The following is a 13752-nucleotide window of genomic DNA, read 5'->3' as shown; positions in this document are numbered from 1 at the left end:
GTCCAGGGGTTAGTTGTGAAAACAAATTTCTGTTAGTTTTGTTAAGTTAGAGATGACATGGGTTTTTAATTGATGTGGTTGACTTTAGTTAGGTCAAGTGTGTTATACCCCCCTTAAGATACCTACAAGCAGAGGCCCTCATTAGTTTTCGTACGTGGACATTTAAAAGTATCAAATCTTAGTAGGAATCAAGATGCAAAGCCTTAACTTCAAGAACTTCAACCTTTAAATACAACGAATATTCAACAAAAAATCATTCAAATCATCCTTATCAAATATCAATCTTAGATCTCTACTAGAATCAAGCTCAAAATGCCCTCAAGAAATTCAAAAGTTTCTAAATCAGTCAATTCCTTTTCAATTTTTTTCTTTTCGAAATTATAGTGTTTTGGTAATAGGTTATACTACTAAATGCCTAAAAAAGTTTACTCTAATTAATTATTAATACAGTGACAATAAATAGTTAATGTAGATCAAACTCTTTAACCAATAATTTTCTATGAATAACAGTCTATTTTCTAAACTATAAGAAATTTAAAATTTATATTAGGTAAAATTACAATGATCATTTATTTCAACTATTTTGTTTATTTTCATAGTTATGTGATGTCCATATTATATATTGTGGTCCTAAATTTATAAAATTCTAACTTGTTATCATAATTTATTTGGAATGTCATGTCTAAATAAACATAGAATAAGCTTTCTTTTTTTGAAAAAAAAAAAAGGAAAAAAAGTAAAAAGAAAAAGAAGAAGAAGAAGGAAGTTTTTGTTTACGTTTTGGTTTTAGTTGTAAAAACCACACTATAGGCGGACTGGACATTACATAAAAGAAACTGGAAAAGAAACAAAAACCCTAAGATTTCTCTCTAACTAAAAGTTTTTCCTTGTCCGTTTAGGTTTTGAAATTTACTTAGTAAAATAAACGGTCCAGAAAGCGCCACGCCACATAGAAAACTCTAATATCTCTCTCCTTAAGCCCACACGAACTGACAACTAGGGAAGACTATAAATACGCCTCACTCCTCACTCTTACTCTCACTCCTCACACGCTCTCTCTCTCTCTCTAAAAGCTCAAGCTTTCTCTCCAAGAATCCAAAACAAAATCTCTCTCTCTCTATCTCTCTCTCTCTCACTCTCAGACTCATAAATCAAACCTCACTCAACGCAAGAAAGAAAGACTACAAGTTTACAATCATTGCCGTTGGGGGGTTTCACTCTTCTACGACTAGTTTCACTCTTCTACGACTAAGAGAGGTTCGTTAATTTTTTTGAAAAAAATTGTACTTTTTTTTTTTTTGAATTTCTTTTGTTCTATTTTTATTTTTGGGTTTTCTTTATATTTCTTGTTTGAATTTTTCTGGGGTTTGTTGCAAAAAGGTTTTGTGATTTTTCCAGTTTAGGAAATTCAAATATTGTTAAGGGTTTTAGGGGTTTTGTTGAATCTCTGAGAGGTTGGGTTATTTTTAAACAATTTCTGATTTTTTAAATTTCCTTTTTCTGTTTTGGGTTTTCTTGATTTTTTCCTGGGGGTTTGTTGCAAAAGGGTTTATGTGATTTTTCTCTTTGGGAAATCCAACATTGTTATCTGAATCTCTCTGTTTTTCGTTGAACAGAGCAATCATTGGAGTTTTTTGGAAAAGTCTCACATGAGTTATCTTGATCAAGGTGTGCCCATGGAATCTTCAAAGAAGAGGAAGACTAGAGGCGATGAATTGTCTGTGGCTGAGACATTGGCCAAGTGGAGAGACTACAATGCCCAGGTTGATTCTTCTGGTGATGATGCGAAACTTGCTCGTAAACTTTCCTCCAAAGGGCCAAAGAAGGGGTGCATGAAAGAAAAAGGAGGGGCTGAGAATTTACAGTGTAATTACAGGGGGGTTAGGCAAAGGACCTGGGGCAAATGGGTTGCGGAGATTCGCGAACCAAATAGGGGGAAGAAGCTCTGGCTTGGGACATTTGATACTGCTGATGATGCCACCTCTGCTTATGATGAAGCAGCAAGAGCAATGTATGCTGCCTCGGCTAGACTCAACTTTCCAGAGTCTGTTTCCACTATGTCGGGTCCTACTCCTGCGGGATTTGAGGCTTCGGCTGATGGAAGTACAAGTAGTTTGGTAAAGGATGAATCTACTGATAATGGACTGGAGGAATTGCTGGCTTTTTCTGAAAATGAGTTATTTGATGCGGCAGAACTTATGGCACTATTAGAAGATAATCATGACTTCACAGATTCAGTACTGGATTTTGGTTTTGATGTGAATCAACTTGGATTCCCTGACACTGAAGCTGACTTGCCAAGTTTGGTGGACACTGAAGGAAGGCATGAGCCTATGTGACAAACTACTCTGTGGATAATGGACTTTTCTGTATATGAATATTTTGATGTGGGATGATTTAGGATAGGGAATTTAGTTTGTTGACTTCATGTAAATGAAAACAGAGTTTTGATCATTATTTGTATTACTTATTGAAAAGTTTTGGTAGGGTATTTGTATTTTCTTAACGATTCTGACTCAATATAATTGTTCATTTTACAATCTCCTCGTTCTTTTTATTTTTTACCTCACCGTTCTTTGTTTTTTTCCTCAACTGATAGGTTGCTCTATGTTTCTATTACTGCCTGTTAATGTGTTTCTATACTTGCTATATGGTAGAGGTAGTGTTAACTCTGAATACACATTCCTGTGGTTGGTGATGCTGTCAAGATCAGTTATTTGTTATAAGTTTTTTGCTTTATACAAATGGTACATTCTTGAATTTTGATTGTTAGTGTTTTGGTTCAAGATGTTCCTCACATCTGGAATATTCATTAACTGCATTTGAATCAAAAGCTAAGTGAGAGGATAAACAGAGGAACTGAACTGGGATGGCCTTGAACTAGGAGATTAGTATTGAAAATGTGTCAGTTAGTCTATTTATGGGCTACTGTCAAGTAAATGAGATTGAGGGTTCATTGTGGATGCTTCGTGGTATGGCTCAAAAGATGCTAAGAGCTTTGTATTGCTTGTATACTATCGTTTAAGATTGGGAGGAGCCATACTCTGGCCTCAATTTTTCTTCTTTTTGGTAAAATAAACAAATCACTGTTTAGTATGTTTGTTACTTGACTGAAGAGCTGATAGAACAATATGAGCTGCTGGTTGGTAAAATTAGTGAAAGTACTTTATTTGGTGTATTTATTTGTTTTCTATGAATACAGTCAGACATGAATTTTCTTATATGTGTGTGTGTGTGTGGGCGCGTGTGTTTCTTTTAGACATGAATTCATTTCTTTTGAGTCATATCACATACCCACAAATTCTATAACCCATAGTTTAATGTGGTATTGTTTACCTGCTATGCTAAAGTTGCTTTCTAAGCCAGGAGCATAAGTTTTTAAGTAACTTTGTGATCATATGTTGAATTCGTTTCCGGCATGCTTATTCCTCCAATCTAGGATTGATGTTTTGAATTCTGTAGTTAACTGCACAAATAACTTTGTAATTATGCTAGCTTTCCTTGTAAAATAAACGTTCTTTACCACCATCAAAGCTTCTGCAAGAACAAGGTAAGTCTTCAATACTTGGCTTGCCTAAGTTCATTCTCCTATAGACGCTAAGACTAGAATGCCTATTAAGAGAATTTCACCAGCACAAATGGAAGAGAGGAAGAAAAAGGGACTCTGCTATAACTTTGATGATAAATGGGCACTAGGTCATAAGTGTAAGAGTGCTAAGCTATTTTTGTTAGAAGGTGTAGAGATAGTTCCAGCTTCAGGGGTGCAGATTACTGAAATGGAAGAAGATGGTATGGAGGGAGTCATTAAGTCTCAGGATGAGGGAATAGAAGAGGCTGAGATTACTCTGTATGCACTTGTTGGTAGTCCCACTCCAGGCACAATAAGGGTTAATGGCATGATTATGGGAGAAGGGTTGATCATTATCTTAGATTTTGGTAGTACTCATAACTTCGTTGATGCTGCTTTGTTGCTTAAATTATCAAAACACAAGGAGTATGTAGAGATGTGGCGATACAGGTGCAAGGTTATACTTTTATGGTGCAATTACATGTGTTGCCCTTAGGAGTTTGTGAAGTGGTTTTAGGAACTTATTGGCTCAGTAGAAATAGTCAGAGTCCATTTGCTTCTCCTGTCCTATTGGTGAGGAAGGCAGATGGATCTTGGAGAATGTATATCGATTATAGAGCTTTAAACCAAGCTACCATTAAAGACAAGTAACCTATCTCTGTTATTGATGAATTGTTGGATGAACTTCACGGGGCTTGTCTCTTTTCTAAATTAGACTTGAGGTTAGGATATCATCAAATTAGAATGAGGGAGCAAGACATCCCTAAAACAGATTTTCGAACTCATGAAGGCCACTATGAATTTTTAGTGATGCCATTTGGGTTAACAAATGCCCCTTCAACATTTCAATTTTTAATGAATGAGGTGTTTAAGCCATTTCTTAGAAAGTTTGTTTTGGTTTTCTTTGATGATATTCTAGTTTACAGTAGATCTTTGCCTGACCATGTGGAGCATCTTAGAACTGTCTTGGGGTTATTAGCTAAAGACCATTTATATGCCAAGAAATCCAAATGTATGTTTGCTTGTGAGGAAGTGGAGTGTTTGGGGCATCTCATCTCAACAGTGGCCTGTCCTTAACGATGTCAAGCCTTGAGGGGATTTCTGGATCTCACTGGTTACTACAGGAAATTTGTTAAAGGTTATGGTCAGATAGTTGCACCCTTGACTGCTCTTTTGAAGAAAAACTCTTTTGTCTGGTCTGACCTTGCTGCTCAGGCTTTCCAACAGCTCAAGCTTGCTATTTCTAATCCTCCAGTGTTAGCCCTTCCAGATTTTTCCAAGACTTTAACTGTGGAATGGGTTTGGTCTTGGTGCTGTTCTAATGCAAGATCAAAAGCCTATTGCATTTCACAGCCAAGTCTTAAAAGGTAGAAGTTTGGTTCTTTCTACTTATGAAAAGGAGGTCCTTGCTGTGGTGGTAGCTGTTCAAAAGTGGAGGCACTACTTGGTGGGTAAACCTTTTGTTATAAAAACTGATCAGCAGAGTCTTAAATACTTGCTGGATCAAAGAGTGGGTACTAGAGCTCAACAAAGGTGGATTACTAAGCTCCTTGGTTACAATTTTTTGGTTGAGTATAAGACGGGTAAGGAAAATGTGGTAGCAGATGCTTTGTCAAGACAAGGGGAAGAGTCCATGGATGTTTCTACTGCTGATTTGTTTTCTGCAGAGGGGTGATGAGAGTTTTCGAGTACAATGAGCCGAAGATGTAAGATCTTAGGAGTTTAATAATTTTAAATTGCAATGACATATTTGAAAAAAAAAAAAAAGGGTAATTAAAATTGTATCTTATATATGTTAATGATTGCTCTACAGGGTGTTCCCAACAAAGGCTTGTGATGATCTCGGAGGAGAATTTCGTGAACCCGATTATCAGAAAGGAGTTTACTAAAAATCCGATTCACAAAGGGAAGTTTGTGATGCTAATATATATGGGTCATCTTCTATTTTCCCTTCTTGGTTTTGCTGTTGATGTTTTTCTTTTGTTTATGTTGTGAAAAACTATAACTTGGCAATGTATGTAACCATGAATAATGATGCACTCGTCTAAGAAGCTAATTATGTAACTTTCTTTCAGCAGAATAATATCATGGATGAGTCAAACGAAAATTTTGGTGAGTTAGTAGTAATGGGAAATCTAGTTATAGATTGTTATTATGCATTGAAAAAAATTGCCTATGCTTGCCTATTTTGATAAACATGAATTTTCAGTTTTAAGTTTTAGATATTAGAGACTGCCAAGAAGTTCTAGTCCTATGATGCAATTTCATTTGCTTGCGAAGGCAGCATACCATAGAAACTAAGCTTCCAAGATCCAGAATTTGATGCACATTGAAATTTTGAATGATATCTGAATTGTCCATTACCTATTCACCTTAGAAAAAATGTACAAATTCAAACCAAAGGAGAGCAGCATCAAAGAAGTAATAACCTAATTCCTACTATTTCTTTCTTAGGGTAACCCAATTCGTCTGCATAATCAATATGTGATCCAAGATTAAGACAAAAAATTGGAGCTGAATTTGTAAAACCCCTGCTTATTAAAAAATTTGAAATAGTGAGATTCAAATCATATGCCAAAAGATATAAATACTACGAAGTTTTAAGCATTTCCACAGAATTAGGAGTTGCTTTGTGACAGAAGAGCTCCAATAATGATGGTGACATAGTAGAACTCAGACACTTAAGTTCAATCAGAAGAGAGTAATTTAACAACTATATTTTCATAGACTGAATCTACAAACAATGTTACTGTTCACTGTCTTCAGTTATCCCCTCCAAAATCAGATACTGCAAAGCTATGGAGTACTTTGCAGTTCTGATACTAACTGAGCTGCCACTGCCTGAATTGCTATTGATTTTCAAAATAAACGATCCTAAGCAACCACCTGGAGCACAACACCCCAATACAAATCATGTAATTTACAATGAGATTCAAAAAACAGCACAAAAGTGCACATAATCAGAGTGAAATAGACAATCAGGCAATTATCTTTCATGACCAAAAATGGTCATGACAACCAACCTTTAATCGTAAAAATAGTTGGAACCCATAGAAGTTAAGAAACAAATATTGTTAGTACTTGTCCTAAAAGAATATTAAGCTAATCACTTGAATGGTAATGTCAACCTGCTCACTCACTTAGCATGATTAACTGGGTTGTGACATAAAGCTAGAGTCTCTTCCATGATGATTATTCTATTTCAGTTTTTTTTATCATCTGAATTTCCTTTTCCTACGCCCAACCACTTTGATGATGAGTTGCGAATTCCTATTTGAGATATGAGTTTGAGTCGGCTTGCTGAGATCTTGAGGTTATGATTATTCATTTTTATAGGCCTCCTGTTAGTCAGAATAATATCTATCGGATTTGGAGTCTTCCTATCATGAACCATTGGATTTCTATGGTTCCAAAGAGACTATATAATTGTGAAAAGTGATTGGAGATACGAGTTCTTCTCTTGATTAACTAAATCTTTTCATATGATGCAGGTAGAAAGCCATTGAATGGCAAGGGCTTGGTTTAAACTTAAGGTATAGATTGAGAGATGAGAACCATGCCATACAGCTCTTGTGAAACCTATCAAACTAATCAACTATGAAGATAGTTGTGATACAAAACCCTTTAGGTCTATGTATATTTTCTTGTATCCGAGCTCCTCCCTCCTAGTAGCAACAAGTTGCACCAATTGCTTCTCTTCAATAGCTTTCGGTTTTGCAAGTCTAGATGTTGACCATAAATCCAATCTTTTGTATTCTTTAAAGCCACTTGAAGGTTCGGAATTGCCTTTGTGGTTTCCAACACCAATCCAATACACACAAAGGAATCAAGATGTTTGGTCGGGTTCTCCTCTCAAAGGGTAAGTTAATTTGGAAAGGGTGAAGGTACGGAGGCTACAAAGATTTTTCTCTGAAGGGGATATGATACTCTCAGCCTTATCTCTACATTTTTAGGGTTAATCATGGATATATTAGTCACAATTGAGGCTTGATTGGCTATAAATACAATAAAGAAATAACCAAAGTTTTTCTCTAGTGAAAATTCACTAGAACCAAATTCAGACCTCTTTCAAGCAAATATTTTTGGGTAATTATTTTTCGAAATCTGTTGAACTCGCCTAACATGAGATTCTCTCTCAAGTGAAAATCTTACTATAGCACTTTATACACTATCATCATACTTGATCTTCTTTGACACAATGCAATTACAAATGAATTAAATTTCAGTGTATATTGAATAATATGATTAGAAATGAAATATTTGACACAAAATTTAGCCAACACGAAATATCCTAACAGAATTTATTATAAAACTAGTCGTAGACCCGCGCATTGCGCGTGATAATATTATCATTTTAGTTATTATTGGTTAATAGTTGGTATTTCAATTTCTTTCAAGTAAATATATTGACTTTTGAAAAATATACAATCTAATATATTAATTCAACAACAACAACAGCAATAATAATAATAATGTTGAATAAAATAATATGAGAAGAAAAAAATTAAAAATAAAAGATATAACAATAAACACCAAATTAATTATCTCTAAATAAATACCAAATTATTTAAATCATATTATGTAATATTATAATATTACATTCTTATATACTATCTTTAATTCTTTTCATTGCAATATGATAAAATTTAACAACCAAAGTGAAAGGAAAAAAAAAAAAAAAACTTAAAACACAATTAAATCGCATCAACCTAAAGTAGAGTTTTAAAAACACAAAATTTCTCAGCCTAAAGCAAAGATGTAAAATATATATATATATATATATCAGAAAAATTGAGAGAGAAAGAGAGAGAAATAAGTTTTTTTGTGAAGAAAAATTATGCATATAATGAAAAAGAGAATGCCAAATTTATACTAAAAGGATAACAATAAGAAGAAACAAATAAAGGGAAAGATGAAGAGTGATATTAAGAGAGAGGATAGTGGGGAGATGAAAATGTAAAGGGAAAGAGAAAGATTGGAGAAAGTGTAAATGTTAAAAAAAGTGAGTACAATTTAATTTATTTAAATTTAAATAAAATATTATATGTTTAATTAAAAAAGAAAATATAAATAATTTAATTATATGGATGATGTGACTGAGTTTAAATATTGAATAAAATAAGACGAAAATATTAAAAAAGTAAAAATAATATATATATATATATATGTATGTATGTATATATAACAATAAATACCAAATTACCCAAATCATGTTATGTAATAGAATAATATATATTATATTCTTATATATTATCTTTTTTTAATTTTTTTATAACGCAAAGTATAATATTTAACAATTAAAGAGAACAAAAAAAAACTTAAAACACAAAACTAAGCATAGATGCAAGGGGAAAAAAAAACAATATTCCAAAAATTATTATGTGTTTGTGTGTGTGTGTGTGAGAGAGAGAGAGAGAGAACCTTTCTGTGATGGAAAATTATGCAAAGAATGGAAGAGAGAATAACAAATTTATAAAAGATGGTGTGAATATGAAAAAACAAAATAAAGGAAGATGAATAGTGACATTAAGGTTGAGGGTAGTGAGGAGATGAAAAAGTAAGGGAGAGAAAGATGAAAAGACACCTTTCTGTGATGGAAAACTATGTAAAGAATGGAAGAGAGAATAACAAATTTATAGAAGATGATGTGAATATGAATAGACAAAATAAAGGAAGATGAATGGAAAGATGAATAGTAACATTAAGGTTGAGAGTAGTGGGAAGATGAAAATGTAAGGGAGGGAAAGATGAAGAGACAAAATAAAGAAAGATAAAAAGTGATATTAAGGTTGAGGGTAGTGGAGAGATGAAAATGTGAAGGCATGAGAAAGGTTGGAGAAAGTGCAATTATTAAAAAAAAAAAAAAGTAAATGTTAAAAAATAATTATAGGAAAATTGGGAAAAAAAAAAAGAATAATAACATGGATGCTGATGTGGCTCAACGTAAAATGTGATACTTCAGTTTGTAAAGCATATTTGAAATAATATTTATGTATATTATAATCTACATATAATAATTAATACTTATATTTTTTTAATATTTATGTTTGTCCACAATATTGTTAATTTTGAAACTTGATTTTCTTAATTCATATTTTCTTTTAAAAAAAAATTGTATAACACTGTAAGATTATAATATATTATAATATTTACTGTTAAAAGTAGATTTTATTTTTCAAACTGATTAAATGATTTTGAAATCTACAAATAAGAATTTAAAGTATATAATACTTTTATATCCTAAAATTACATAAATTTCAGCAACATGCCAAACACATTTTTAACCACTTTATTCTCACAACCAAATATGGAGACCTTGATCACAAACACCCAATTAATAATCTCAATGAAATTAAGAAATCATTTGTAAGTATTAACATAAAGAGAACGTGATTAAACAAAGATAAATTTTCTAAAAACACATTCATTTATCAAAATTCAATTGTCTTTAGTTGGACTTTCGTATCCTTTAAAAAAAGAAGCGAAAAACACTTTTAAATCACCATTGACCTTTGTTTTTATCACTATGGCTCATACCGCACAAAATAGCAGTAAAATAAACTTACAAAGAAACAACAAATTATGAATTCTAACACAAAATTTATTTAAAAAATAGCTAACTTCATAAATAATCAATTAGAATGTTTCTTTTTCTTTTTCTTTAGTTCTAAAAAAATACATTTATAACTTTCCCAAACCAAAATCTCAAACACCCAAAGATTCCAAGCGAATCATAATCTTCACAAAATCTACAATATCTGACTTCAACATCAAAACTGTAAGACCGTCACTAAATAAAAAATGCAAGCCCCCTTCCTTGGTCATAGCCTACTCATACGAGTTACGATCAAATGATACTACAATGGGTATAAAAGGCTATGGACATGTGTATATAAAGGAGTAGAAGTGAAAAGGGTGAATGGAAATGCAAAGAGTTTTTTGTGTGTGTGAGAGATGAAAAGTCTTGAAACATTGAACCAAATGAAACAAATAGTAGTCTTAAAACATTGAATAAATAATGTAATAAAAACAGTCTTGAAACATTGAACCAAATGAAATAAAGAGTCTCTACTTTTAAATTTGTTCTTATCTCTAATGTGGCTTAAGGGTGTTTCAATTTTTTTCATAAAGAGCGCCACATGACAGAACCTCAGCAACCTACCAAACACTTTCTCAACCACTTTATTCTCATAACCAAATATGGAGACCTTGATCACAAACACTCAATTAATTATCTCAATAAAATTAAGGGAATCATTTGTAAGTATTAACATAAAGAGAATGTGATTAAACAAAGATAAATGTTCTAAAAACACATTCATTTATCAAAATTCAATTGTCTTTAGTTGGGCTTTTGTATCCTAAAAAAAAAAAAAAAGCGAAAAACACTTTTAAATCACCGTTGTTTTTTGTTTTTATCACTATAGCTCATACCACACAAAATAACAATAAAATAAACTTACAAAGAAACAACAAATTATGAATTCTAACACAAAATTTATTAAAAAAATAGCTAACTTCATAAATAATCAATTAGAGTGTTTCTTTTTATTTTTCTTTAGTTCTAAAAAAAATACATTTATAATTTTCCCAAACCAAAATCTCAAACACCCAAAGACTCCAAGCGAATTATAATTTTGACAAAATCTACAATGTCTGACTTCAACATTAAAACTGTAAGCTACCGTCACTAAATAAAAAACGCAAGCCCTCTTCCTTGGTTATAGCCGACTCATACAGGTTACGATCAAATGATACTACAATAGGTATGAAAGGCTATGGACATGTGTATATAAAGAAGTAGAAGTGAAAAGGGTGAATGGAAATGCAAAGAGTTTTTTGTGTGTGAGAGAGATGAAAAGTCTTGAATATTGAACCAAATGAAATAAATAGTAGTCTTAAAACATTGAATAAATAATGTAACAAAAATAGTCTTGAAACATTAAACCAAATGAAATAAAAAGTCTACTTTTAAATTTGTTCTTATATCTAATGTGGCTTAAGGGTATTTTAATTCTCTTCATAGAGTGCGCCACATGGCAGAACTTCATGCTCTCTCGCATGATGTCTCTGCTTTTATATATATATTGATATTGATGGGTGGTAGAATTTTTTTTTTTTTTTTTTTAGAAATGATGGGTATTATAATTGATTATGTGTAGTTAGGCCTATTTTTTAATATGTGATTTGATAGTGTGGCATATTGAGATTGAAGGGTATAAAACTTGAATTTTACACCACATTTTCATAAATTTAATCTCTTCTAATATATATGTAGTCTTTAAGACCAAGACATCACTTTTATTTCCCTAGTAATTTAGAATTTGGACATCAAAGTCATTCCCCCAAATAAGTAAATACTAGTTCTATATATTTTGCTTTGTGAGTTTTTTTTTTTTAAAAGAAAAAAATCAGTTCATCTTATTAAAGGAGGCTGCAGTACAGAAAAAATTAGTTCATCTTATTTTGCTTTGTAAATCAACCTGTGGTACAGAATTAACATCTTATAGAAGATAATATCTTCCATCCAAACTAATAGGTTGGGACATAAAATAGCTCTACGTACCAATGCGTTTCATCTAAGGACAATTTTTGATTCCAAAGTTGGGCAGACAATTTTTGGCTTGTAGCTGAGTCCAAAGTTGGGCAGATAAAATCTGAATGGTATTAATTATCACACACCTGGATTCATTGTCTCCGGACTCTGGAGTCTCACCATAGTCACACGGAAGTGGAACCATTTATTGTGGGTTTGAATTCACATTTCACGTTTTGCGCAAATACGCGTTTTACTTTCTTTTTTTTTTTTTTTTTGCACGCATTTAGCTCAGCAAAACTGAAGGTGCGGCTATTGTTCATGAACAGTAGCCGCACTATTTGACTTTTCAACTCATTTTCAACCACATCAGTGGGTCCCATGCACTATTCACGGGATCCACAAACTCTACTTTTCAGCAACTTTTTCATTAAAAATTGGTCCCAATGTACTATTCACACATTTAAAAGTTATTTTGCTACATGTTTTCAGTTTTCAGTTTTCAGCAAAATAAGTTATATTCAAATGGACCCTTAATTTGAATAGATTAGCCTGTATTCTGTTTTGGAATGTACCTTGGTACACTCATATTTTTCAAATGATGTAAAGAAATATTCTCATTCAGATATATTCCATTTTACTTAATCAATTATATTACCTATTAAAAGAAAAATCTCATTCAGATATTTAAAAAAAAAAAATATTTAAATAAAGTAATAAACAAAGAAAGAAAAGTAAAAACACGAGAACATGATCTCTCTATTTTAAATATTGTCAATATTGTTTATTTCAAGATTCATATTAATTTATTTATTTTATCTAATACTTTATAGATTATCACGTTGTTTAATTGATGTGTCAATCTATACACCTTTCAACAAAAATAACAAGAAGATTTTAATTCCCAACTTTTTGGAGCCGATTATGGATTCTCAACAAATTAGTTGAAGTTAGTCACCTATAAGGGTGCAACCTAGTGGTTGGAAGTTTTGGATGAGTTGTAGACCCAAATATTGTGAGTTCAATCCCAATAAAGAGTTCTCTTGAACTCCCAATATATGGTTCTGGTGGGTGAGGTTGTGTATTTGTGTTTGCTCTGTAGGGGAGGGTTCAAAGGGCTCTGCCTTGGTGAAGTTCTTTGTCATAAAAAATTAGGATCAGTCGTATGTATTATTTTCTTTCATTTTATTTTATTTGCAACTATATTTTCTATTACTTATCTAATTGATTATTTTTTTCTTAATTCTACCAATGTAATTTTGAATTTTCGTCTAAGTTGTTTCATTTCCCCAACTTGTACTTATTCATTCTTTCTTATTGGTGTATTCGCCTTTGAAAGTTTGTATACCTTTTGTGGGGCCAGTCATCTAAAAAGGTACTGTTATGACTGTAGGAAGTGGGCCTATGGCCCAATGGCTCAGTCCGAGAATGTTAGTCCATCCGAGGATGGTCAAATAAGAACATGGTGGGAATAGTATAAGAAAAAGAAATGGAGATTGTATATAATAGTCCAAAATACGTCCGAGGAGAAAGTACATCTCGGAAACGAGGGTCCAAGGTTGATGCAACTGTCTTATCACCCTGGATATTCCGCACGGTTGCATTACAACTAGGAAATGGATATGGGATAAGGGATGAGCCAAGGGAG

General features: G+C 32.3%; 1 protein-coding gene across 1 annotated transcript; it reads left to right on the top strand.

Annotated features, from left to right (window-relative positions):
* The first annotated feature begins 1055 nt into the window (after positions 1 to 1055).
* LOC112023013 (putative dehydration-responsive element-binding protein 2H) lies at positions 1056 to 2505 on the top strand. Its single transcript, XM_024055631.2, has 2 exons — positions 1056 to 1257; positions 1619 to 2505. Exon 2 carries the CDS (start codon positions 1650 to 1652, stop codon positions 2337 to 2339), a length of 690 nt encoding a protein of 229 aa, XP_023911399.1. The 5' UTR covers positions 1056 to 1257; positions 1619 to 1649; the 3' UTR covers positions 2340 to 2505.
* Positions 2506 to 13752: the final 11247 nt, after the last annotated feature.

The sequence above is a fragment of the Quercus suber genome, unplaced genomic scaffold (assembly GCF_002906115.3).
Source record: "Quercus suber isolate HL8 unplaced genomic scaffold, Cork oak 2.0 scaffold_600, whole genome shotgun sequence".
NCBI classification, from domain to species: Eukaryota; Viridiplantae; Streptophyta; class Magnoliopsida; order Fagales; family Fagaceae; genus Quercus; species Quercus suber.
Note: the sequence above shows the minus strand (reverse complement) of the source record. Positions and strands in the feature narration are given on the sequence as shown.